The 25836-nt window shown below is 52.4% G+C and overlaps 1 protein-coding gene across 4 annotated transcripts; it reads left to right on the top strand.

Annotated features, from left to right (window-relative positions):
• The first annotated feature begins 702 nt into the window (after positions 1-702).
• On the top strand, positions 703-21158 carry RAB7B (RAB7B, member RAS oncogene family). Of its 4 annotated transcripts, none has more exons than XM_045841410.1 (6): positions 703-882; positions 8486-8554; positions 9060-9186; positions 9879-10094; positions 15260-15385; positions 20405-21158. In XM_045841410.1, the coding sequence occupies exons 2-6, from the start codon at positions 8502-8504 to the stop codon at positions 20483-20485; spliced, it is 603 nt and encodes a 200-aa protein (XP_045697366.1). In that variant the 5' UTR covers positions 703-882; positions 8486-8501; the 3' UTR covers positions 20486-21158. The 4 variants fall into 4 exon arrangements, with proteins under 4 accessions (XP_045697366.1, XP_045697367.1, XP_045697368.1 ...); XM_045841411.1 differs by lacking the exon at positions 20405-21158 and adding an exon at positions 18147-19171; XM_045841412.1 differs by lacking the exons at positions 15260-15385; positions 20405-21158 and adding an exon at positions 11684-12349 and having other exon boundaries at positions 9065-9186.
• The last annotated feature ends 4678 nt before the right edge of the window (positions 21159-25836 follow it).

Genomic DNA, 25836 nt, shown 5'->3' with positions numbered 1-25836 from the left:
GTTTGTACACCCTAAGACCACTGAGTAAATCTTCATCACTTGTCTCTACTCAAAGCCTCCAGGCTCTTTCTGAGTTTGTTCAACATGTCTGCCAGCCACAGTTACCCAAAGCATGTCTCCAGGCAGCTCAAAGAGATAGGCTCACACTAACAGCGTTTTAAATTGCTGTTACTTCAGGTTGGGTCACACATTCTCATCTGAGAGACCCAGGAAGATGTCAGAACTTGCCTCCCATAAGTCTGGTGTGTGTGGTGTGGGTGTGTGTGTGGTGATGTGGTATGCGGTGGTGTGTGTACAGAGCAAAGCATGAGGACCAAAACCTCCCCTGACCAAGCTGCTGGTGGGACCAAATCCACTACACATGTGAGTCTGAGACTTCAACAGATAGCATGGCCGCTTTGCTGGGTGGCTTCCAATAGTAGAAGCAGAAGTTCCTAAAACCAACCAGAGGATTTTCATGGTGCCCACAAAGGCATGCCACCTTCCAGGTCCTCCCACCCACAAGCATTCACCCTCAAGCCTCCCATTCCTCATTCCCTTCCCCACCCCTCAGGGCCAGAGTCCCTGCAAAGTGAATCCTCACAGGGTTCCAAATCTAGTCGGCTCTGAAGCCTAGCCTTCCAGTTCCACCCCACCCCTCCACCCACGCAGTTGAGGTCACCAGGCCCAGCCTCTTTTGCAACTTTCCCAGGTCTGTGCATGAGAGGGAGGGGAGGAAAACTCAGAAGGAAGTGGCTTGGCCTCAACAAACTCTTATTTGCTTCCAAAGCCATTTTCTTCTGACCGGGCTGAGACTGCTGATCCAAGAGGAGACACCCCAGACTCAGAAAAAACTCCTGCCTGACCCCAGAGGCCGGAGGCCGATGCTAAGCAGACACAGCTGTAAGTGCCTTGGAAGTTTTTTGGTTTTCTTCTTTTTTTTTTTTTTTTTGTTCTTCTGTCTGTCCCAGCAGCCCCCAGGGGCATTTGTGTTTTAGTGAGGAGGAGTGGAGGCAGGGGATGCAAGGATGAGGCTTAGAATATGGCAGCTGAGGGCTTAGATCCAGTCCAAAGACCCCCACCCAGGAGGAACTCCCAGGCATGGCAGCCAGCCAAGCAGAGAAGACTCCCCGCCCAGCGCCGGCAACTAGGGCCCAGCTCGGGTTTCTGCACCGGCCGATGCAGCTGCTGGCACAGAGGAAGGACAGTCAGAAACCAGAATCTTTCAAGAGGGCTTGGCCCTGCTAGCACCAGGAGTCCCCTAGGCACAGCAACAGGGTACCTTCCTGGATGGAACCATGCCATCCAAAGGGTCTTGTCAGGAAGGGGAAACCCTGGAGCAGGAAAATGTTCCTTTTGTTCTAAATCATAAGTACGTCTCTTAGCACAGCTCTGCAATGCTAGGCGAGCAGCAGTCAGACAGACCTGGGTTCTAGTCCCAGCTTGCCTCAGGAATCCACTGGGCATGACAGCATTTTATAAATTACAAAGCGCCCTATAATTGCTGGGCATTGTGTATTAATATAAATAATCTACTTGGGCTCACTGATCAACCCTCCACAAGTCCCATGGAAAGAGTTCCTTGTCTGTATCCTCAGACCTACATAGTGCTAATGCATAGTAGACATATAGTACATGTGCTGGATAGATGGACAGATGAATGGATGATGAATGAGTATATGAGTGGAGATGGATGGATGGATGGATGGATGGATGAATGGACGGATGGAGATGGATGGGTAAGTGGATGGATGAGTATTTATTGAAGAATGAATATTTCCAGCATGGGTCAGGCTCTTTGGAGGGATACAGAGTGGTGTGAGGCGCTGTCCTGCCCTCTGGGCAATGCCAGTCTCCTTTGGGACATTAGTATTCAGGGACTAATACTCCCAAAGAACTTAACAGGAGTGCCAAGCCTCCTGAAACCGGAGCTGATCTCCACCTGCTCACTGGTCTCCCTCTTCCCTCCTCCTCGTCAGCAGAAATGACACCTCACTCAACACAAACGGGGTGGAAGGTTGTGCGCGGGTCCTGGTTGGGGCCAGTGGGGGAGGAGGAGAAGGGGAGTGGGAATGTGAGAGCACAGCAATGCCAAGAGTTCTTGTACGACTGGCCCCAAGCCCTAGGGGTTTATTTTTATTGTTATTATATTATTATTATTTTCTTACTCCCCAGGGACTGAGCTACACTATAGCTTTGGCAGATGGGCAGGGCCAGGGTTCCAGGCTTAGAAGCATAGCCAGGCAAGAAGGGGAGAAGGGTTAGTCACATGCAGTGGAGAGCGGTGGCCTGAGACTCTGCCCTGTGTGGACCTGAGCTGGCTGAAGGCAGGGCTCTGTGTTCCAAGTCTGGTTTTCACTGTTATTTAACAATAAAGGGTGATGACTCAGCCTGGCCACTAGGCAGATGCCCAGGTTTGAAGCAACTGAGTGATCTGAATGGGTGGGAGGAGGCTTAAAAGGACAGCTTTGCCAAAGTCCACCCAAGGGCACAAGGTTAAGCCACCATCTGAAATCTGCATGCACCTCCTCACTGAGCCCAGCTGGGGGCCAACCACCAGCCACCCTCCCTTGCCACCACCACAGTCCCGGTCACCCTCTTGTTGCTGCCAGTTATCCTGGGCCCATGGACCAGGCTATTTAAAATAACAGCCTCAGCAAATTCCTGCCCTTCTGAGACTGGGGTCGGGCAATCTGCAGCGGCAGCTTTCCCTAGTATATCAGGGAAAGGGGACCAGAATCTGGGGGCGGGGGGCCTATCTCGGCCACCGACCGGCAGTGACCGCGGAACGCTGAGGATGGCTCGTCGAAACACGAGAAGAACATACACAGAGACAACCAGATATTGTGGGGAAATAGGGACAGAGTGGCCACTCTCTCAAGTGGGGAGCGCCATGGCCACCCTCCCCAGGGGAGAGCGCCCCTACGGGAGAGCGACTCATTCTCCCACCCGAGCAGGCTTTTATTGGGTTCGTTTGCATAAGAATTCAGGTAAAGCTCATTACTCATTGCCAGGAAGTAAGGATCAAACAATAGGTAACAAGGAAGTCTGAGGGCCTATTTTGAGTCAGGGTCAAAGAGCTGTAGAACTTTGAGGAGTAAACTTACTTCTTCCTCGGACCCTTATCATTCAACTGAGAGCATTCTAAACAAAGCAGGTTTCACAGGATTTTACATATTCTTTCTTAGGCCTGATCACCCGGGGAACCCGCCCTTTCCAGCACAGGGTGGCACCACCCAGTCATTGTTGCAGGCTTAGGTGGAGCAAGGGAACTAAGGCAATGAAGAGATAAGGAGATTTTCTCACAGACAATGAGGACTCAGGCTATGTCAAAGCCGAGGGGCGAGGGTCCATCACCCCCTTTTGCTGTAGCCCCCAAAGTCCTTCCGTGGGGGCCTCCCACATGATCATGCATGTCTTAGGTTGTTCCCCCCTTGGGGAATCTTACCCATCATTGGCTAACCGACCAAGCACTGGGGGCCAGGCAGGGTGAAGTAAAAGGAGTAGGAGCGGTGCTCCTGCCAGGGAGATAAGCTTTTGTCTCCTTAGTGGCTTATGGTCCAAGGTCGCTCTCTCCCTCAGCCTTAGCCTCGGCAGGGGTTGCAGCTTCTGATACCAGGCAGGGCAGTTCCCAACAAGGGCTGAGGTTGAGTTACAAGGATCTAAAGAAGAAAAGACTCAAGTAAAATGTAAAGAGAAGACTTAAACTTCGGAAGGGCTAGGATGGAACTGAGCATTTTGTGTTTCCCCCAAGGAAAAGCCTCCCCTAGTGGGGAGGCAGGCCTATGGAGGCAGGTCTGGCTCCATCTTTCTACAAACATGGAAGAGACGGCTCAAGCAGGCCCTGGGTGGGAGACTGGACTGGGTGCCCTTCCTAAAGTGTGCTGCAGCAGTCTCCACTGGGAGTGTGACACAGCCATGGAGGGAATATTTACACCACAGAAAGTGGCAGGCACTGCGATCTGTCTCCCCCTCACCCCCCAGTTGTTAACCATTTATCAGGGTCATCCCCAATTTGGGGGGCCAGTTCTGCTCCAAGAGCATGACACATGCAACCCTGCAGAATAAGCCACAGGCAGGAGTGATTCCATCTACCCACGAGGGAACAGAATCACCGGGTTAAGTAAGCCACAGTCGCAGATGTATAGCCATGGAGTGAGCACTCTGACTCGAAAACCCATGATCACTCCGTGGGACCAGGCAGCCTCCTCCCCCGCCCAGGCCCCGAGTGATTGGTCCTGTCAGGAAGTCACCCCTAGGTGACTTTGGATTTCCATCCATCCATTGCTCTTTTTAAAGAAATACTGTCCCTTTTTTTGATATTTTCAATTACAACAACTTAGGCTTGTGTAACTAATTTTAATATAAGACATAGGCTTTAATCCACCCTTCTCCACCTCCTAGTAATCATTTAGTGTGTATCTATCCTTAGCTTCCCGTGCATTTACAGGGCAAGCATAAATATAATATTAAACATATAGTCACACATATAAGGGTGTTGTTCATTTTTATGTTACTGGGATCATACTACACAAAATGTTCTTTTTTTACTTAATCATCATCATATCTTCCTGTTTCATTACTTCATCTCACTGAGAGTATGAATGGATTATAATTTATGTTAAGGGTGCCTTCTTGGTGGACATTTAGGTTACAGCAGTGCTGTTCAGCAATCATCTTTGCACAAGTATGTGTGTGAGTACGCATGTGTTTCTGTGGGATAAATTCCTAGGATTAGAAGCTAAGTGTGCACATACTGAGTTTTGACATTGTCAAATTGCCCTCCAGGGAGGACTGTGACAATTCACACTCTATCAACAATACACAAGAGCGTTACCCCTATACACTTGCCAACTCTAAACATTATTACTGATCTTTTAACTTTTTTGCCAATCTGGTGGATGAAAAAGAGTGATATTTTTAAATTTGCATGTTCTTAAAAATTGGTAAGGTTGAGTTACCTTTCCAAAGCTTACTACTAATCATTTATAAGACTTCTGCAGGTTTGGTTCAAATTCTTTGCCCACTTTTGTGTTGTGTTTTGTCTTTGACTATCTGTAGACTGCTTTGCACATGCGGAGACTGATCCTCTGTGGTACCACGTTTTCCCTCCAGAGGCACACCAGCTCCGAGGCACCGAGTCAAGCCACGCCCCCAGCCCCCAGCTCCCCCTGACAGGCCCCCAGGGCCAGGCGAGTGATCGAGTGATCGATCCTTCCTCAGGCTGGGGCTGGGTTCGCAGCAGGCAGTCAACCTCGCAGCTAGAGAGTGGTCTCTGCAGTTAGACCTGGGTTCATCCCAGTTCTGAATCCAAGCTCTGCCGTGTATGGGCTGTGCCTTCACAGATGAGCAACCTAACTTTCCTTAACATCTGTTTCTTCAGCAGTAAAAGAGGGAGGCCAATAAGAGTGTCAATCCCACAAGCTATTTTTTACGTGCTAATAGTCACAAAACAGCTACCATTTGTTGAGCCCTGAACTGGTACCACTAAATGTATTATAATAATATATCACATGGTATAAATGTAGTATAATAATGCATTAATTCATTTAACCTCAAAATAGTATACATATTGTTTATCTGCATATTCACAAAATCCCCTCATGGTTCCAGGAAACAAATGTTAGCTTCTCGCGGGAGCCGCGTCTCCCGGCGGCCTGGCCCCGTCACAGCATCAGTCCTCACACCGCCCGCCCAGCCCCGCGGCGCCTGTTCCCTCCCATCCGCGCTGCAGCTCTGGCACTTCGGCTGCCCTTCTCTCCATCTCCTCCAGCTCTACTAGCGTTTGGTTAGACTCACCAAACCTGAGCCCAGCGCCCTGCATCCTGTGCACACGGACTCTATGAGTTCGAGCTCAAGAGGAGGGGAGCCAACCTGGCGCAGCCTGTCCATCTGCTGTGCGACCCTGGATGAGTAACTAGGGTCTTAGCTTCTCTGAGCCTCCGTTGTAAGCATTGCTTAGGGCTTTGGGAGGGATTCCCTAAGTTCTACAGAAGAAGCACTGCAGCCCCTACAGGTTTCTTTCCCACTTCCCCCTGCCCTGCCTCCCTTTTGTTCAGGCTCCCTTTCCAAGTCACGGTATTGGCTTTGGAGCTAAGCACGTTGTACCTGAGCTTTTAGGAGGGAACCCACATAGCTCCTCCCCTTCCAGAGTAGTAACTGATGCTGAGAGGCCCGTGCCTTGCAGGGGCTCTGAGTCACTTCTCCCTTGGCTGGTTTCGCTGTAGGCAGCGACACTCATCCTGAAATGCCAGCCCCAGTTAATACCCTGAGTTCTCTTCCTTACAGGAAGGAGGAGCATAGGAAATGTGGAAGGAAGGAAGGAAGGAAGGAAAGAAGGAAGGAAGGAAGGAAGGAAGGAAGGAAGGAAGGAAGGACAGGATCCTTGGTCTGATATTCATGTCTGTTCTTAATCTTGCTCCCTCTCCAGGCTTCCCTCTCTCCACATTTTCCCCTCACCCATCCCCAAAGCAGACCGTCCACTTTCTCCCCTCAGCTGTTCCCAGGTCACTCCCTTTCGGAGGGTCATTGTCTCCCTCTGAATGTCAGTCCCCAAGCACATGTTTCATTTCTTCAGGGCCCAGTTCAATTGCCGCCTTCTGTCCTCCCTGAACTCCCACAGCACTCTCTCTGTGCCTCGGTTGGGGCACTTGACTCTCTCTCTGCTGTAATGACTCAGCCCCTGTCCTTTCTCCCCGGATGACTCCCGGGCAGGAGGGTGAGCATTCCTACTTGCTCTGTGCTCCTCCAGTGCCTAGTGCAGGGCTTTGCGTACAGTAGGCATGCGGGCACTTGTTGAACGAATGCTCGAACCACTGAGGAGACCTGTTGCCCACCATGCTAACCCACCCCTCTAGGTAGAAGGCCCAGTGCCACCGACCCTGGCTGCTGGGTCGAGCAGCTCTAGGCAGAACCTCAAATTACCTTTGAGCCATGGCATGGCTCATGGAGGGACACCAACAGTCCCGGGCCTTTTTGAGTTTTCTATTTTGACTCTGCACTAACCAGGCACGCCCAGGCAAGACTCTTGTAGCCCAGTGAGTAACAGCTCCAACAGATAAAAAGCATTTTTCAACCAGAAGAGACCTTGAGTCTTTGGGGCCCACTGGCTCATTCTCTAGTTGGAAAGCCAAGACTCAGAGAGGGGAAGTCACTGGCCCAAGGTCACACAGTGGCCAAGGGAGAACTGGAGCCTCCAGGGCCTTACGATAGCCAGTCTAGAGTTATTTCCGAGTACCAGGGGAGACCCAAACTGGCCAACTTTTGATGCTTGAGTCGGGCAGAGTCAGATTAAGGCTTCCTCAGGACGCCCAGGGCCTCCAAGGACGGAAGACCCAGGAGCTGGGAACACCGTGCATGTATTCGTGCATGGAAGGGGGGACCCAAAGAGCCGGGCAAACACAGTCCCCTGCAAAGTTCGGCTTTATCTTGTTAATAAAATAAAATGAATAAATATATATGTATAAGTTATATGTATAAATTATGCACACATGTGCACAATGTCTATTTTTCTCTTGTAGGAACAATGCATGGTTGACATGTTTACTGTAAAAAAAAACTGAAGCATACTAAAAAGCATAGAGAACAAAATTAAAATCATAAATTCCCCACCATTCAAAATTAAACATTTAAATTTTTAAAATATTTTTTCCAGAAGTTTTGCTATCCAAGTAGGAACTCATTTTACTGTTTGGGGTGGTATTGTATATGCAGTTTCTTGCCTTCTGTTTCTCATTTAGCTCCTGTGGCAGCACTTTCCCACATTATTAAAATACACTCAGAAACTGCATTTTAATGACTGCTTCGCAGTCACTGTGTGTCATGCCTCAGCTAACCACTTCTTTAGTGTTGGCTGTTTGTAAATAATCCTGAAGAACATTCTTGAACAAGAGTCTTTACCCGCATTTCGGATTATTTTCTTAAGACAAATTCCTAGTAAGTGGAGGGCAGGAACGTGTTTAAGACTCTCACTACTTGCTGCCAATTAGCTTTCCAGAAACATGTACCAATTACAGCCCCACCAGCTGCCTCAGAGAAGAGCCTTTGATTCTGCAATCACAGCAACACCTCGGGCGGGGGAAGGGCACGCTTCCATCCAAAGCCTCTTGGGTAGTCCTGACAATGGACCCCTTGTCCTGCCTCCATCTGCTCTTCCCGCTCTGCCCTCCATCCCTGGCTCCAGGCTTGACTGTCTGCGAGGCCTCTGTTCAGTGCTCTCCAGCCTTCCTGGCACTCCAGGCTGCCTCCAAGATCAGGGCTGGTAGAAAGGTGGGAGATGCACCTGTCTGGTGGGGTCACCACCCTTCCAGCACTAGGGAAGCCCCAGAGGAAGTGAGGTGGAGGGTGTGTAAGGGTGGCTGAGTCATCCATGAGTCAAACTCACCCAAGTCCTCTGCCTAGAGTGGTGACCCGCACACATAGGAGGAGAACGTAGAGGCCAGCTTCAGTGACAACAGCCACAGGGGGCTCTCTGGCCAGCATGTGGATGACTTTTGTTTCCCTACAGGTTTTGAAGCCCCTCCATGAATCCCCGGAAGAAGGTGGATTTGAAGCTCATCATCATCGGAGCCCTGGGGTAAGTCAAGCTCAGCTTGGAGTCTGGGGGTTGGCGAGCAGGTTCCTAGCCAAGGGTAGTGAGACCTTCTGGATGTGTTTCCACCTCCCATTGGGTCCTTTTCTGGTTCAAGGTGGCTCTAGGGAGAGCATCTCACCCAAGGGAGGGAGCTCAGTAGGAAAAAGAGGTGGGGGGGCCGGCCAGCTGGCTTCTGGTCCAAGCTCTGTAATAACAAGCCCCTCAGCATCTCTCTGCCTTCCCACCTGCTGCCACATGCAGGGAAAGCCTGACCATTGCTCTGGGGAACCTAGCTCTCTTCAAACCTCTCTGCTCACTTTGGTCCCTACTTCTAGGAACCATTCTAGTCTCTCGCTACTCAAAGTGTGATTCCTGGACCACAAATGTTAGATCACAATCTCAGGGAGAGACAGTAGTCAGAGGGGCGTGGTAAGATTCTAATAATGGTATGGATGTGCATACGTGTTCAGTATGTGTTTGTTTACATGTGTCTGGCTTTTTTCCTTAGTGTAGGAAAGACCTCCCTCCTCCACCGCTATGTGCATAAGACGTTTTATGAGGACTACCAGACCACGCTGGGGGCCAGTATCCTCTCCAAGATTATCATGTTGGATGACACAACTCTGAAGCTACAGGTGAGCGGCTTTCCCTTTCTCTCCTCAACATGCATACCTGAAAACACCCCACCTTCTTAGGACGGCCATTCACACAGCAATGTGTATTAGGAGCTGGAATGATTTAGAACACATATCAGCAGACTTCAGCTCACGGACCGAATCAGGTCCACCACCTGTTTTTGTAAATAAAGTTTTATTGGCACACAGTCATGCCCATTTATGGTCTATGGGTACTTTGGAAGTAGTTGCAACAGACAGTATGGTCTGCAAAGCCTAAAATATGTATTACCTGGACCTTTACAAAAAAAAAATTGCTGATTCTTAATCTAGAAGAATGAGCTCTAAATCCAGGAGTTGGGAAGTCTTACTCCTAGTCTCAGGTCCTGGAAAACTTGCAGAGTGGCCTTGGCAAATCCCTCCCAAGGCCCACATCCATCAGACGGAAACAACAGTGCCCGGCCTGACGGCCCAGAGGAAGACAAAAGCTCAGTGGCTGAAGTACTCTTGGATGCTAAATGTGAGTGCCAAGATGCACGCGGGTGACAGGGCCCAGATACCTGTGTGTGAAAAGACCACACGCACCTGTGCCAGGGTTGTCTGCCCATCTGCGCCCCACCCAGAAAAGGAAGCTTTGACATGATGTGATCCAGTTAGGCCAGACCTCTAGCCACTCATCACAGCCCCGCGGGACGGCTTCTTTTCCCCTCCAGATCTGGGACACAGGCGGACAGGAGCGCTTCCGCTCCATGGTGTCCACGTTCTACAAAGGCTCCGATGGCTGCATCCTGGCTTTTGATGTCACTGATCTGGAGTCCTTTGAAGCTCTGGATACCTGGCGGGGTGATGTTCTGGCCAAAATCATTCCGGTGGAGCAGTCCTATCCCATGGTGGTGCTGGGGAACAAGATTGATCTGGAAGACCGGCAGGTACATTTCATTCATTTATTCATTCATTCATTCGCCAATCATTCTGTGAGCATCAGCTATGCCAGACACTGTGTTAGGCCCCACACATTCAGAGCTGCACCATACACAGTCCTTACCCTAAACATTTCTCAGTCTAGTAATGGATAGGGACACTTTAAAAGGCAATTGTGACACAATATTGTAAATATTGGGATGATATTGCCATGATAGAAGTAGACCTTGGAAAGTCGGAGACCACAGTGAAAGTACATCCGCTGACACCCAGAATCTAGAAAGGGCTTCCTAGAGTGGGCGGCATCCAGGCTAATGAAACAGCACGAGCAAGGGAAGGAAACAGCCTGATACAAGCTGAGAACTAAAGGTAATTTTGTCTGGAGGCAGGGAGCAGAAGAACTAGGGCATCAGAGGTAGGCAGGTAGAATTTGAACTGACCGGCAGGACAGTATTTCTAGCCAGGGTCAGGTAATGGGTCTGTAGTTATAAATACTTGAGTCTACAAACTTTCCAAGAAAGCAGCACACATATATTTTTTTATGAGCTAAAGCATGTTCTGGATCCTCTGACTAACCACTGGGTGGCTTATCCGTCCCATGGCTGTGGTGATCCCGCTGTGTGTGGGTGTTTTGCACAGTGGCATCAAGCAGAGCTCTTTTCATCGCCGGCTACGAATGAGAAATGACGCGATGTGCCCATTGCATCACATCCCTCAGGTGCAGGTCAGATGCAGGTCCACTGCAGCTACCGAACTCCAGGGGTTGCACGTCAAGCTGTCCAAGTGGCCTCCTGGAAGCCCTTTTCTGGGTGGAGATGAGGCTTCCCGTGTTCTCCCTCTTGCGGGGAGTGCGCCTGCATACAACTCTCTCCAAAGTAATCCATTCTAATCCTTCTTGTTGATCTTTTAATGTCCATGCTGTGGGTTTGGGAGTCATCCAACAGATTCCTGGTCATGAACTTGTGGAAATATACAAGGTCCAGGGACAGTCTGTCTCCCAGCCCACCTTATATCTGACATCCATCAGATTATTCTGCCTCTGGCCGGAACTTCCATTTTAACATCCTGCTTCGTTCCCCTGGAGATCGTAGGGTGGGAAGCTGAGGGAGTTCAAGGCCGAGTCTGACCTTTTCTCAGTGAAATAAGAGGCACCAGCTTCTTGAGCAGGAACTAAGCAGGAGTCTCAGGAACAATGGTGAAGCTTTGCCAGTGGCTCTGGAGAGGAAGGGGTGGAGAAGCAAATCGAGGACAAAGACAAGAACTAACAGGTGACACTCAGGGCTTAGCTGAAGGAGGACACCAGGAGTCTGAGGGGGAGTCTTTGCTGCGTTTTCCTTCAGCAGCCCAGTGTGGGGTTACAGCCAGGAACGAGGAACCTGGGACTAAGACTTCTCCAGGCAGGTGTAGCTGAAGACAGGGCTGTCAGGGCACTGAGGAACCATGAAGGAAAGAAGGGCAACAAGAAGAGGGTCGAAGGGTGGAGCACTGGGCCGGCAGAGGTGGAGGAGCAGGGCAGAAAGAACGAGGGGGCGACGGGGTGGAAGGGAAAGGAGACTGCAGTCACGGAATAGGAGACTGTATTTAGCATTTTTCGCAGAGGGCCTGGGTCTGCCCCTGGAAAGAAGAGGCTGAAGCACAGCAGCGATGTCTGTTGAAGGGGTGGAGGCTACAAGGAGAGGTGGAGCAGAAGCCTCGCCAGGCTGCAAGAGTTCGTCAAACGAGGAGTGTCAGCAGGAGGGGAAGCAGGGGTGACGCCTCGAAGGGGTGGAGGGGTCCAGTCCAAGCTTGGGTGGAGGCACAGGCCTTTTTCTGCAGAGAGAGGGAGGTAAAGGCTAGAAAGAAGCAGCACAGCCCCAGGCAAGCCTGATCCCGTCTCCGGGACATGTGCCCTTAGCCAGTTCCAGCCTCTTCATCTGGGCGACGGAGGCCACACACAGATTCCGTGAAATTGTGTGACAAGTAAGGAAACGACGCTGGTAAAGCATGTGGCGAGATTCACACACGGGAGCGATTGTCATCCTCCTTGTTACCGTCAAGGCACAGGCTGGGGAAACACGGGAACTTCTTCTACTCAATAAGAAGAAAATAAGCATGGAAAACTCTATTGCTAAGCGTTGCGATGAAGAGAAGGTTCTGGAGATGGATGGGGTGGGGGTCGCACCACAGTGTGACTGCACACTTAAGGCCTTCGACTGTGCACTTACACACAGCTAAAATGGTACGTCTATGTGTGGGTATATTTTACCACAATAAAAATGTGTATTGCCAGAATGGTTTTAAAGACATTATTGACCTACGTTTTTTAAAATCCCCACTCTCCCTGCAGAAGGTCATAGAGTGAAAAACATCCGTCTGTTTAAAAGAACAGCTCTGCCAGCCTCTGTGCTGCAGACAACTCTCTTCCTAGCATGTGGGTTCTCGGCTCTAAGCTCAGGGAGGCAATGCTGACTTCCCACTGAGTCATAAGGTTGGGACTATGCTTTCTGGAAATATTCTTTGTTTCTTGTAGTGGTTTAAAATGCATTTGACACATTAATTTTAATGCATCTGATTAATAACTTGAAGTGTGTATGAGATGGAAAAGCATCATAAATTAAATTATATAAACTGGACTAATCTTATCAAAACTTTGCTGAACCACCAAATGTTCTGCTTGGTGATTTGCTTCACAGGAGAAGTAAAATGTTGGTAGGATATTGTCAGCCAAAACCAAAATTAATAGAAGTAACACTTGCAAAATTTTCATACTTACCATGTCCCCAAATATCGCACCCTGAGCTTATTTCCACAGTTAGAGCCCAAGTTATAAATACCTGTAATTTTATAAATAAAAGAAAGGATGATTTTAAAACTGGAAATGGAAGAGGGACATGAAAATCACTGTCTGGGCTGTTTCCTTCCCAGGCCAGCTTTCTGAGGGTCAGTAAGAGAGGTGATAGGAATAAAAAAGTATGTTAATTGGCAACATCATCTCCAACATGGTATTTTGTAGTTGTGTATTTAATCATTGCATGTAAACAGAACAGAGAAAGAATAAAGACAAGGAAATAAAATATCTGCCATAACCCAGTCACTGTCCAGCAGGAGAGCAGGGACAGCTGAGATCAGCCAGCTATAGTTGCAAACTTGTCTTCCTAGCTCTGTTGCTGGCTGGCCTTGGGCACCAATCCTGGCTTCTGCCTCTTGCACCATTGAACCTGAAGAATCTCCCTGCCTACTGGAGAAGAGGCACTTGACTTCACTGCACTGCAGGTCAATTTCTACTGCAGCTCCTGGGCGCCACTGATGTGCCCAGGAAAGCCTTCGTCACCTGGTGGGGGTGGGGGCTCGGCAGGTGGGTGGGATTTAAAGAAGGAAGGAGCAGTCAGAAGCCTAAGTCCAGTGCTTGCCCTCAAGGACTTTAAAAGATACAAAGCCTATAATATTGTATGTCCACTGTAATTGAAACATTATTTTTTAAAAAGATACAAAGCCCTTTGTGTTTCTAAAATGGCATCCAGGTATAACATGTTAATTTCCAATGAGCATTTATTTGCATGTTACTAGTGAGGATGATAGTGATCAATAGCCCGGCCAGCCTTGATTCTTCTCTCACACATAGTTCAGGATTTTCCCCAAGCTGTGGGGCTTCTCGGTGACTCACCAGGTCTTCAGTGTCTGTGCTCCTCGAAAGGGAATACTGATGGCCAAGATTCTGGGAACCCTATCCCCAAAGGCAGGAAGATCTTAGAGATCAGAGGCCAAGACCAGGGCCTGGGGTTTCTCCCTGCTTTGCTCAGACTCAGCAGCAACTGGGAGAGTGACTGCACCTGGCCTGGGTATGGGAGGTGGAGGTGTCGTTGGGGTCCCCAAAGGACAGGCTGGCTGCTTAGCCGCCCCCGGTCTCTGCCCGCCAGCACTGGGTGGTAAGCTTCATAATGCCAGGGCAATGCCATGAGCCCTGGGCCACTCCTGCAACCAGGAAAGCAAAGACCAAAGAGATAAGGGACAGTAACAGTGCCTTTCATCTCAATAAGATACATTCCCAGAGCCTGTAGGAGCAGGGAGACAAGTCAAGGAGGGGTAGCGTCTGCGCTATGTCCTGGGAGTTGGGCGGAATGGTCTCTTCTCCATGAGAAAAACCTTGGCTCCCTTCAATAAAATGAAATGGTTATAAAGTCCCAGGTACAGATGTTCAATGTATGGTCATTTTTCTGGTCTCTGAAGTAATTAGCCATTAAACTCCGTGTTAGCAGTTGTCTTTGGAAGTAACCTGCAGTGCTGCCGGAACATTTTGCAGTCTAACATCCCCTAACTGTGATCAGCCATTTGCACGTGGGTAGTGACGTGCTCATTCAGCCTGCACTGCGTGGCTTGTGGCGCCAGGCTGAGAGCTAAAGAGACCCCGACCCTAAACTCAAGGGGCCTGCAGCCCAGTGGGGGAGGCAGAAAAGCAGCCCAGTTCTCGTGCAGTGTCCTGCACAGGGCAGCTTAGCTGCCGTGGGAGCACGAGTTTGGGCTCCATGCAGATTCTGCCCTTCTCAGCTGTGTGGTCTGAAGCAAGTCACTGCACCTCTCTGAGCCTCAGTGTTCTTATCTATAAAGTGGAGCTAATAAGACCCATCTCGCTGGGTTACTGAGGGTTGTATAAATGAATATGACAAGACAGCTAACAGAGTGCCTGGCCCACAGTAGGAGCTTATCAACTGTTCCTAGGACTCTATCCTGGGCATACAGGGTTAGCAGGGACCTGAGTCCCTGCCCAGCAACAGGCCTCCTGGGCATGGGCCTGCTCAGCCAGCTCAGGGGGAGCTGGCTAGTGTCTGTCAAGCCCGTCTCCTTTGGAAGGGGCTGCAGAAGGAGCCAATAGCAGGGAGAACACCCCAGTGCAGGCAGCACAGTGCATGGACTCTAGTTCAGCCAAGCTGGTGTTCGAATCCTGCTCAGCGCCACACACTCTGAGCAAAGTCTTCTGTTCTCCTCAGTTTCCTCATCTGGAAAATGAAGTAACAACAGCCGCCTCGTAAACTTATGTTGAGGAATAACATGTGTAAAGTTACGGACACGTGGGCGGTTCCCAAGAAATGGGAGTGGCGGTGGAGACGGTGGGGACTGCTGACGGTGGGGACTGCTGACGGTGGGGATGGTGGGGATGACGACGCAGGGACAGTGGTCTTTTCCCCCTTTCACTCAGGTGCCACAGGAGGTGGCCCAGGGCTGGTGTAAAGAGAAGAACATTCCCTACTTTGAAGTCAGTGCCAAGAATGACATCAACGTGGTGCAAGCCTTTGAGATGCTGGCCGGCCGAGCTCTGTCGAGGGTGAGTGGCTGTGGAGCAGCGCAAGGCAGGCTGCCCCGGGGGCCGGGGGGGGTGGGGGGAGGGGGTCTCGGGAGCTGGCAGAAAGGAGCACTGGGCACAGACGGGCATGGGGGCGGCAGGGGCCTGCTCGGGGTCTCAATCCATAAGTCGCTGCAGGGCTCAGCGGGACTCCAGCTCTGGGCACAGGGGCCAGAGGGACAAAGTGACTTGAAAGTGCACAGTCAGCAGTCCCTCCACCTCGCTGACGTCAAAATCATTTGTGCAGTTTCTAAAAATGATGATAATAATAATAGTAATAGTAATAGTGTTCTGTAGCCCACCCTTGGAGATTCTGGCTGGTAAGGGCCTGAGAGGAGCCTAGTTCGATCCTCCTCGGCGGGAGGGAAGCCCCGGGTGCCAGGTGTTTGTTCAGCAGCATGTCAAGCCTGCAGGGGCTGCTGGCGTGTTCCCATCAAAAGACGGATGGACATAGACCCAGGTGCGATCGTCAACAAGCACGTGTCAGGGCATCGCGTGTGCGGAGCACCGCGCGGGGACCGGGGCCCCTCGCCCTCATGGGGAGACAGGCAGGCACGTGAGTGGTTTCAGAACAGGTGCTGCAAGGCAGGGAAGGACTCGGCGGGCGGTGGCAGGACGCCAGAGGAAAGGCACGCAGTCCGCACTGTGGGTGGGGGGTAGGGAATCGCAGAGGAAGATCAGGGAAGGCGGCCTGGAAGCAGCAGCGAGGTTCTAATGCCATTCTGATGTGGACATTGGAAACGGGGAGGAGGGCCCATGAGAGACTAGCATGGGGAAGGGCTCAGCTTGTTTCATTATTCTGCTGCATTTAATCAAGGTGGGCTTCTTAGAAAAGGGGAGAAGGTCATTGCAGCAATGACTTTGAATTGAGGAAATTCTCGCTGGTGGCGAGGGTGGGAGAGGGTGCCTGCCAGAGGAGTGGCGTGTGAGCTGGCTGTTGAAAGGCGATTCACAGGTTGCGGGCAGACGTGGTGGGCCAGTGCAGGTGCGAGCAGGAGTGGCAGAAGGGGGGAGAAGGGCGTGTCCAGGGGCCTAGGCAGGAGCCCACTGTGGGTTCCTCCTGTAAGAGAAAGAAACGCGGTGTGGAAGGAAGTGGGGTATGAGATCATGGTGAGTAATGAAGTCCACAAGGTCAACGGCACCAGATCCCAAAGGCCTAGTGACCCCAACAGAGATTTGTGCTCTGTGCTCTTCCAAAGCCAGAGGCGGAGGGCCGTGCTTCCCCGAGTGCTGGCAGGGCCCAGTGCACAGGGGCAGCGGTGCGGGGGGAGTGGGGGGCTCACCCAGGCCTCAAGGCCCAACAGGGCAGTCTTTGTACAATGCCTGCATGACTCAGAGATGTGGAGGAGGCTCATCTTCACATTTGAACAAACATACCTACTGGGGCAGAGCACGTAAAACTCACTGGATGTGCGAGGTGAAGCTGGAGTTTGCAAATCTCTGTTTCAAGGTCAGACAAGCGTTTTCAAAGACGTTTCCTCCGAGGACCATCCTGCTCCTTCCCAGGGAGGCTGTGTGTGCACTCATACCGGGGGAGTGTTTTCAGAGGGAGGTGTGGGAGGTGCTGCTGGAGGAGGGGGAGAGCCCCTGCCTGGGGCGCAGGAGCTGGGCTCTGCAGCAGGGCAGACTTGGCTTTAAATCCTGGCTCTGCCTCTCCCTCCCTGTGACCCTGAGCAAGGCATGCAGCTTCCCCAGGGCACCGCTTTCCTCCCGTCAAAGTACAAATAACAACGTCTTCCCTGTGGGGAGGTGGCAGGGGCTAAATGAAATACTTCCGCAGCAGAGAGAAGGCATTAAATAAAAAGTAGCTATTTGTAAACAAGAGCTATATACAAGGGTTTTCAGCAGGGGCTCTTCGTGCTGCAGAGGGGCGGGCTCTGTGGGCAGTTGAGGAGGCACTGAGACCATCCAGGCCCGAGAGGATGGACACAGCGAGGACAGGTGGTCATGTCAGGGCTTGGTGGTGGGAGAATGCAGGAGAGGAGTCAGGAGCTGTGTGGGTTGGCAAGCGTGGGGACAATTGATTGGGGATGCTCTGGACCGAGACGGAGGAGACGGGGAAAGCAGGAGCATCATGAGGGCAGGGGCAATTCCATCCAGTGGAGCACGGGGCATTCCAGGGTCCTTGAGGTCCCTCGAAGTGTCTAGTCCTGCAGTGAGCCCTGGACGGAAAGAGCGGTTTGAAAGTAGAGCACCTTCAGAACAGGTACTCGGTTAACCTTTGGAAAAGAAGGTAGGAAGTTACTTCACTGTCACATGCTGGCCACTATCAAGGATTAGGGTATTTACTCCGAAATGTGATTCAGAATACCCTCATAATCAAAGAAGGGACACCCCCCTGCTTTGGGGGTGTGGAATGACGGGTTTTGCTTCCACCAAGCTGGCAACACCATCCCCGCTGGGCAGGGCGGGCCTGGCTCCAGGGGCTTGCGTGAGCTGCAGCGGGAAAGCCCGGATCCCTCCGTCCCACTGGAGAAAGACTAAACTGCTGTGCTTGGGGGTGGGGGGGGGAGGGGAGGCAGTGCGCTCCCTGCACCTGCAGGGCCTCCACGAGATCCTCAGGACACAGGGTCTGAAGGCGGGTCCATGGAGGCGACTGGGCTCAGAGGGACAGACGCCCACACCCACAGCCCCTGAAGTGGCACCTGCATTTGGACACTACTCCTGACCTTGCGGCGAGATGCACATGCTTGCCAAGACGATCAGGGCTGGAGAAATCACACAGAAAACCTAATCACCGCAGGCCGGTTACCTGGGAGCTCTACAGGAAGTCCGAGGAGCGGGACCACGCCTTCATCGCTGAGATGACGTCATCAACGGGAAGCGCTCAGGGGGACTTGCGCCTGGGAGTGTGTGGCTGTTACTGGGTGAGAAGAGCAGAGCGGAACGTCCGGCTTTGCCAGGGTGGTGCGTGAGGGAGCGTCTCACACCTTCCCGAGGCGGCGGTGGCATTCGTTTGTTCCAGAATAAAGGGCCACGGAGCTCAGACAGCTCAGACAGCCACAGCCTCTCGGGGCTCTCCCGGTCTCCGTCCCCAGGGCTGGCGGCACGGGCAGCGGCCGCATGGGGGGCACTGGGGTCCCGGCTGGGCCTTGCGTGGATGTGAGGGTGGGTCACAGCAGGCCCTGCAGGTGGGTCCAAAAGTCCCGATTTTAAAAATCCCCGATCCCAGCCAAGGTCTCCTCAGCTTTCCTGGTGACAGAGGGACCAGGAAGGTGCCACAATAAGAGCCTCTGTTCAAAGCCTGTCTTGCTAAGAGCAATGGATCACCCAAGGTACAAAGGGACCTACAGAGTAACATTTTGCTCCTCCCTGCCCCTCGCTGCAGGTCCAGAAAGGTCAGGATTTCAAGGACAGTTAGCTCAGTGGAGTGAGCGGGTCCTGCCCACAGCAGAGCAGCACTTGGAAGACTGGGCAATGCCTGGGGCTGTGTGGGCCAGAGCCCCCAGCCCAGGCCCAAGTGGTGCTGGGGAGAAGGAGACCCCGGCCTGTTCTCTCTCCTCACACATCTCAAGGCAGGACTGTGCTCCCGCAGCGTGAGAGCTGGGGCTGCGCGGGGCACCCCAGTGGGGTCCGCACGGAGGGGCTGGGACTCTTCCAGGGACGGGGAGGCTGATGGTTGGTCTGAGATGTGGGGGCATCCCAGAGGGACAGGCTTTAGGGAGACTTCCCCATTCCCAATACTAATCCTGCCTGTTAATATACATATTTACATTTATATATTCCATATGTATAACACATTACAAATAAAATTCTAATAACACAAAAGAGTTTGTGGAGGGATCCTCAGGCCCATCATCTGAGCTGGCTGAGGGTGGCTGTCCCCGAGGCACTCTCAGGGAGGTGAGCCGCAGGGGCTCTCCATGAACAAACTGTGTGAAGCAGGGCCGGCTCCCGGGCCGGTGCCACAGCTTTGTGCTACCAGGCCAGACCACGGCTCAGTCTGAGGATGGCAGCCAGTGCCCGGGCATCAGGGTCCTTCTCGTGTGCCGTGGGGTCACCACCGTCGGGTACAGTAGGTGGACCCCACACCACCTCCTGGAGCCGGAGGCCTGGGCTTTAGGCCTCGGTCAACACTCGCCAGCGGGGGGGCCCAGCCAGAGCCTGGGAGCCGTGGAAACGAAGAAAATCCGAGCCCTGGGAGTTGTTCCCTCGGAGAGGGGCCCTGGAGACAGACCCGCAGCCCTGCATTGCCTCCCACCCAGGAGGCCCTGCCCTTCTCGGTCCACACGAACACACAGAGTGCTTGTGTGCTCACACTCTCACGCACACACCAGCTGTGGGAGGAGCATGAACTCAGCGAGCTCAGTGGCCACAAGGGCGGTGGCAGAGTGAAGGGATGGTACCTGTTTAAGAGGAGACCCTTTGGCACGTAGACCCACCTCCCCGAGGAAGCCCTCCCCACGCCCCACCCTTGCTCCTGAGCCAGGTGGGGGCATCCTAGGTGAAAAGTGGTCAGCTGCGTGGGGAGAAGCTCATCAGACTTAGAAGGGGCTTCCTCTGGACCTGTTGGGAGGGAGAGTTGGGGAGGGTGGGCAGACAGGCAAAAGGCCCAGTAGAAACATTGAGCCTGCTTAGGGAGGCCTCTCTGGACACGGCAAGAACAGGAGGGACAGGAGGGTGGGCACATCGAGAGGTGGGCACGGTGAGAGAAGGTTGAGGTGTCGGGATGTTTGTGGGGAGAGGTCCCATCTCTGTTGAGGTCAAACGTCACCTCAGTTATCCCCTCTGGAGAATGGAAAGTTATGGGACCTGGTTAGGGGTCAGGAGACCTGGGTCCCTGACCCAGCCACCCAACTACTCTGTGTGCCTGGAAGATACTGGAGGAGGGAAGGAAGGAAAAAGGTGAGGAGATCAGTGTCTTCCCGCTCTGGGCCTGTTACCCAGCAGCACAATGGGGAGGCTACAAACGCCCAAGCACCCTCAGCCTTAAGAGACAGAGGGCAGGTGGTGCTCCTTGCCTCTCAGGTGTGGGTGCTGACTTCTCTTTCCCTTCCCCAGTATCGGAACATCCTGGAGAATTACCTCACAGACTCCATCAAGCTCTCACCAGAAGACCAGTCCAGGAGCAGATGCTGCTAACCTTCCAGACTCCCTCTCAGCGCAGCCAGAGACACAGCCTGCCTGGGCCTGCTCCTCCTGGGCTCCCACCAGCCCCACCACCTGCCCAGGCTTGGCCAGGCAGCCCAGGCCCCATGGCAGAGCCCTGATCCCCTCGTGTCCCTGCTGGGCTCAGAATCAGAGGGCAGCCCCTCCCTGGGGCTGAGTGCAGTGAGCCAGGGGCTGCGTCCTCAGGGGTCCTGATGAACTCAGAATGTTACAGTTGAATTCTGGCCTGGAGCACGCACAATTCCTTCACTGGCAGCTCTCCTGCCACCCTCCCTCCCCAAGCACACTCCTGCTCTGGAACACTCATCTCTGCAGACAGACAGGCCACTGCCTCTGCAACACTGTGCACTGGCCTTCCTGGCCCATGCCACCGCGCACCCGCAGAGCCTCAGCACAGCTCTGGACTAGGGCACAGCCCAGCCTCCCTCGGTAATCGGGGCCAGGAAGTGAGGGTCCGGCCCCGGAACAGCCTTCTGCCCTCCAGAGCAAGGACTCGGGAGTCCAGGAAAAGCCACCAGGGCCTGGCTAGGTCCTCCTCGCTCAGGCCACGCCCATAAATCTAACAAACGGGGTGGCATATGCCCTGCCCACACCAGAGTGTGATTTGAAGACCAGAAACTCTGCATAAATCTCAGTTATTTTTGTTGACATGCATTTATTTATTCCTTCAACAAGTATTTCCGAGTACTACTACATATGAAGTACTGAGGTCCAGTGACAAACGAAACAGACAAGGACCCTGTTTCCCTAGCCCCTGCATTATGTTTAGGGAGAGAAGAACAGACACAGAATTTACACGAATATTTTCAAATAGCAAGAAAGTGCCTGAACAAAGTGAAACAAGACAGGGAGGGCAGGGGCTGGGGTTGGCTGCTGCAGGTAACATTTGGCCTGAGGGCTAGAGAATGAGCAACGGGCTGCCACCTCAGATCTGGAAGAACATTCCAGGGAGAGAGAGTAGCAAGGGCCAGGCCCCAAGCCCAGGATAAGCTTACTGTGTTCCAGGAAGAGTGAAAGGACATTCACTTACCTGAGCACTCAAAGCGGCTGCCCCTGCAGACAGCCGAGGGGAACGCCCCCTCCCGGGTGGCTCCTTGATCCTCTGCTAACTGGCCACCAGAGGGCAGCAGTGCTCTTCTTGTTCGGGCTAAGCGGACCGCAGGCGCTCCAAGGACCCTCCAAGAGCTGGCTCTGGGTAGATTAGCTCTTCAAACTGTGTGGGGGAGAATCCCAATTTCTTAAGCTTAGTAAGAAATGAGCAAAAACTGCAACATCAGTGATTCAAACAAGAAATCCACATCTGTGACAAATACTAGAATGAGGGGCCTGGAGAACTCATGGATTCTCTGTCCCTACAAACTCTAAAGCCATCATCTTCTGGGTACAGACAGCATAGACAGAGCTCATTCTGGTGTGGGGAGTGGACAAGATGACCTTCTCCTGGCCACAGAAGTCTCCTTCCTGAGCTCCAGGCGAGCTGGGGATGTCAGTCTATGGCTTATGGGTGTCACCTGACTCTAAAGATACAGACTACAGACCTAGAGGTAGCAGAGGGGGAGGGGGATGATCAGGGAAGGAGTGGGTAACCCCTTCTCCCCCTCCCAAATGCGGAGTAAAAACTGGCTTGTCCTGGGCAGCAGCGTGGGCCTGGCAGGGGAGTGGGTGGCCTGGAGCACAGCCCTGTCTCTGTGTCTTCATGGGCAGCGTTCTGCACGTCACTCAGCTCTGCTGGGGGTCGCTGGGACGGTGGGTCAGACGGGCAGGGTGCGGGTGTGCACACAGCAGCTTGTGCACTGCGGTGGACCTGGGGACGGTTTCCAAATATGTACAATAAATAATACATGTGTTCTTTGTTTTTATCCTTTGTGGGATTTAGTTATTACACTTTTTTAACTCTCCATAGTTCAAAATTCAAAAGACATGAAAGGGAAGACAACAAAAAGTAAATAGGACAATTTATATAACTGGCAGGGCCCATTGCAAAATAAAAATGCCCAGCTCCTTATTTAAAAATAATTAAGAATTTTCCCTGGCTGGTGTGGCTCAGTGAATTGAGTGCCAGTCTGCAAACCAAAGGGTCACTGGTTCGATTCCCACTCAGGGCACATGCCTGGGTTGCCTCCAGCCAAGTCCCCAATAGGGGGCATGCAAGAGGCAACCACACATTAATGTTTCTCTCCCTCTATTTCTCCCCCTCTTCATCTCTCTCTAAAAATAAATAAATAAAATATTTTTTAAAAATTATTAAGAATTTAAAGACAGCAACAGTGAATCATTAAGCCAAGCACAAGGGCTTTCTGAGTGCAAGCTGCACACACCATGAAGCTGTTGCTGAGTAACTACATTTCAATGCCTCCAGAATGCTAGAGCCCCCGGGGCTGCAGATGCACTGTAGCTTGTAGACAGAAGAGTCTACTTTGCAAGAGCTGCATGGAGATTTCACCCCAGGCCCAAATCACAGACAGGAAGTTCTAAGTACAATGGAGAGTGAGGTCTGAGGGCCACAGCATTCCTCCTCTTATGACCAATCCACAAAGCAAAGGGAACCTAAGTGACAAACTGCAGACTGCTCTCCTCTCCACCTTTAAGTCCCGCCTGGCCTGGCCTGGCCCTCAGTGGCAGTAGGGGCAGGTACCGGGAGGGGGAGGCAGCAGGTGGGGACTGCTGCCCAGTGGAGCCTGGAGCGGGGTGGGGCAGCGCTCCCTGGGCCCCTTCATCACCACCCCTTTAGAGAAGAGGACCCAGGTCAACTGCTGTGACCCAGGCTGCTCTGGAACCCACCTGAGCCCTGCTCTGAGGGGCAGCTCCAGGCAGCCAATAAGTGATGGACAGGGTCTAGGCCAGCGCTCTGGGTGGCATCCACCCTTGAAGCTTAAGAAAAAACAGGACCAAATCCAGTCACCAAATAAACTTGAGCTGGGCCAGGCTAGGTGCCAGAGGCCTAAGGAGATTTGGGAAATGCTGACTTTTCTGCTGTTCGCTCCCATCCAGGAGAGTTTCCCTCCCCTCTCGGCCACCGGCAGGACAGCTCCCGCAGAGCCGGTACGTGGCCCGCACCCTCTGCATGGGCCTTCCGAGGAGTGACAGGCCCGAGGTGGCCACAGGACAGCCATGTGGGGAGCAGCACCCAAACCAGCTCAGCCGTGCATGGCGGGCCCAGCTGTGGGAGTGGGCTGACACGAGCACACGCCTGCCTCTAGTACGTGTGTTTTGGGGGATGGGGAGGAAGAGGACCAGGCTAAGTGGGGAGTCTAGTTCAAGTAGTGGGCACTGGCCTGCACCAGGACTCCTTATGTGTGTGTGTGCTTCAGTGTGTGCACACGTGTGGTTTGCTGGTGTGTGCAGTGTGTGTGTATGAGTGGTATGATGTATGTGTGTGTGTCTGTGTGGTTTGTGTGTGCAGGTAATGTGTGTTTGTGTGGGAGATGCCTGTGTATGTATATGGTATCTGGGTATGGGGGGTAGTGTCTGTGTGATGTGTATACAGTGTGTGTGGGTGGCATGGGGTGTGTGTGTGTGTGTGTGTATGTGTGTGTGTGGTGGTAAGAGGAGTAAAGACATAGAAGCTCAGATTTCCCTGGTCAAAGTTCCAAACATCATAAATAAGCTCATAGGACGGGGGGAGAACAAGGCACTGGGCAGAGGGGTGCTGAGGGCTGGGGTGGGACAGAGACACGGCTGAGAGCCTTTCCTGCCAGTGAACCCTGTGCGGCCCACGAGAAGACGAGGCTTCCACTTCCTATTCCTCACACCCCACCGGTCCTGGTCACACCTCCTTGTCCTGCTCTCCAGTCCATTTCCTTCTCCCTTGTCCTCTGCTCCCCTGGGCCAGGTGAGCAGTGTGCCTTCCCCACACTCTGCCCCTACCCCGCCCAGTGGGCCTGCTGCCCAGCCTCTCATCTCTTCCCAGCTGCTCTACACAGCAACCACCCCAGGGACGTCCATGAGAATAAGGTGCTTCTTATGGTCCACAAGACCGGCCACCACCTGCTGCCAGGTCTTGGCTCTGGCCACAAATGTAGCAACTTCCCTCACTTCCCCAGGGTGCTGGCTGCCTCGCACCCCCTTGCTGTGGCCAGCAGGGGACCTCGGGCAAAAACACAGGCCCCTCCTCTGGCCGCCCACCTGGCTAATCACACCTTACCTGACAGTTGTCAGCTACAACATCGGCTCCTCCAGGAAGGTTCCGGGGCAGCAGGAGCCCCACCACATCCGCCCTCAGCCCCCACCCGCTCAGCGCCATGGGCAGGCATTTCCACAGGGTTTATTCACTGCATACCCCCTGTGCCCAGAGCAATGAGTGACAAGTGGTTGGCACCTAAGAAATATTTTTGGAAGGAAGAGCCCTTGCAACACTTTATCATAATTGTCTGTCTGTCTGTCCTTAGACTGTAGTCTCCCTGAAGGCGGGGACGGTGGTCAGTCATCATTCTAACCCAGTACTCAGCAGAGAGAGTGGCGCATAGTAGATGATAAGTAGTTGTTGCATAAGACAGCAGAATAGTACATAGCTGGGTTTTTTAAAAGATTTTATTTATTTATTTATTTTTAGAGAGAGGGGAAGAGAAGGAGAAAGAGAGAGAAACATCAATGTGTGGTTGCCTCTCTAGTGCCCCCTACTGGGGACCTAGCCTGCAACCCAGGCATGTTCCCTGACTGGGAATCAAACCAGTGACCCTTTGGTTTGAAGACCCATGCTCAATCCACTGAGGGCCTACACAGCTGTTTTTTTAAAAGAAGAATGGTGACGTGTTCTGTGTAGTGACATGGAATAATAGATAGGTATCTGACAGGCACTGTTACACAAAAAGGCAACAGTCCATGTATACTATGCTGTCTTTTCTGTAACAAGAAGCTTAAATAAGACTTGACGTTCACTGCAACTTGTACTGAGGAAAACTCTAGAAGGATGCATAAGAAATAAATAAAAGTGGTTACTTTTCAGAGTAGGGACTGAGCAAATGCTCCCATATCAGGAATGGGAGCAAGATGTTTTCCTTATGTAATTTTACACTTTGAGTTTTCAACTTTCTGAATATATTACAAAATAAAAATTGAAAACAAGGACAATGATTGTTGGTGGAAGGGAGAGGAGGGAGAACAAGCAGGGAGAGAGGTGAACCCCACCGCCGCCTCCGCTCAGTCGCACCCCGGCCTTGGATTCTGCTGCAGGAGGACAGGCACCCGAGACGCCCCCCAGGCCCACAGGCTCCGGCCGGATGCCAAGTCTCGTGGGCGAGGCAAGGTCGCCCTGACGTTTCTTTGTTCTCCTGTGTCCCGGAGGAGGATCCTGTGACCGGAGATGTCAGTCAGTCACTGAGTAA

The sequence above is a fragment of the Phyllostomus hastatus genome, unplaced genomic scaffold (assembly GCF_019186645.2).
Source record: "Phyllostomus hastatus isolate PE091 unplaced genomic scaffold, TTU_PhHast_1.1 phas_contig_36, whole genome shotgun sequence".
NCBI classification, from domain to species: Eukaryota; Metazoa; Chordata; class Mammalia; order Chiroptera; family Phyllostomidae; genus Phyllostomus; species Phyllostomus hastatus.
This window is presented reverse-complemented; position numbering and strand designations above follow the sequence as displayed.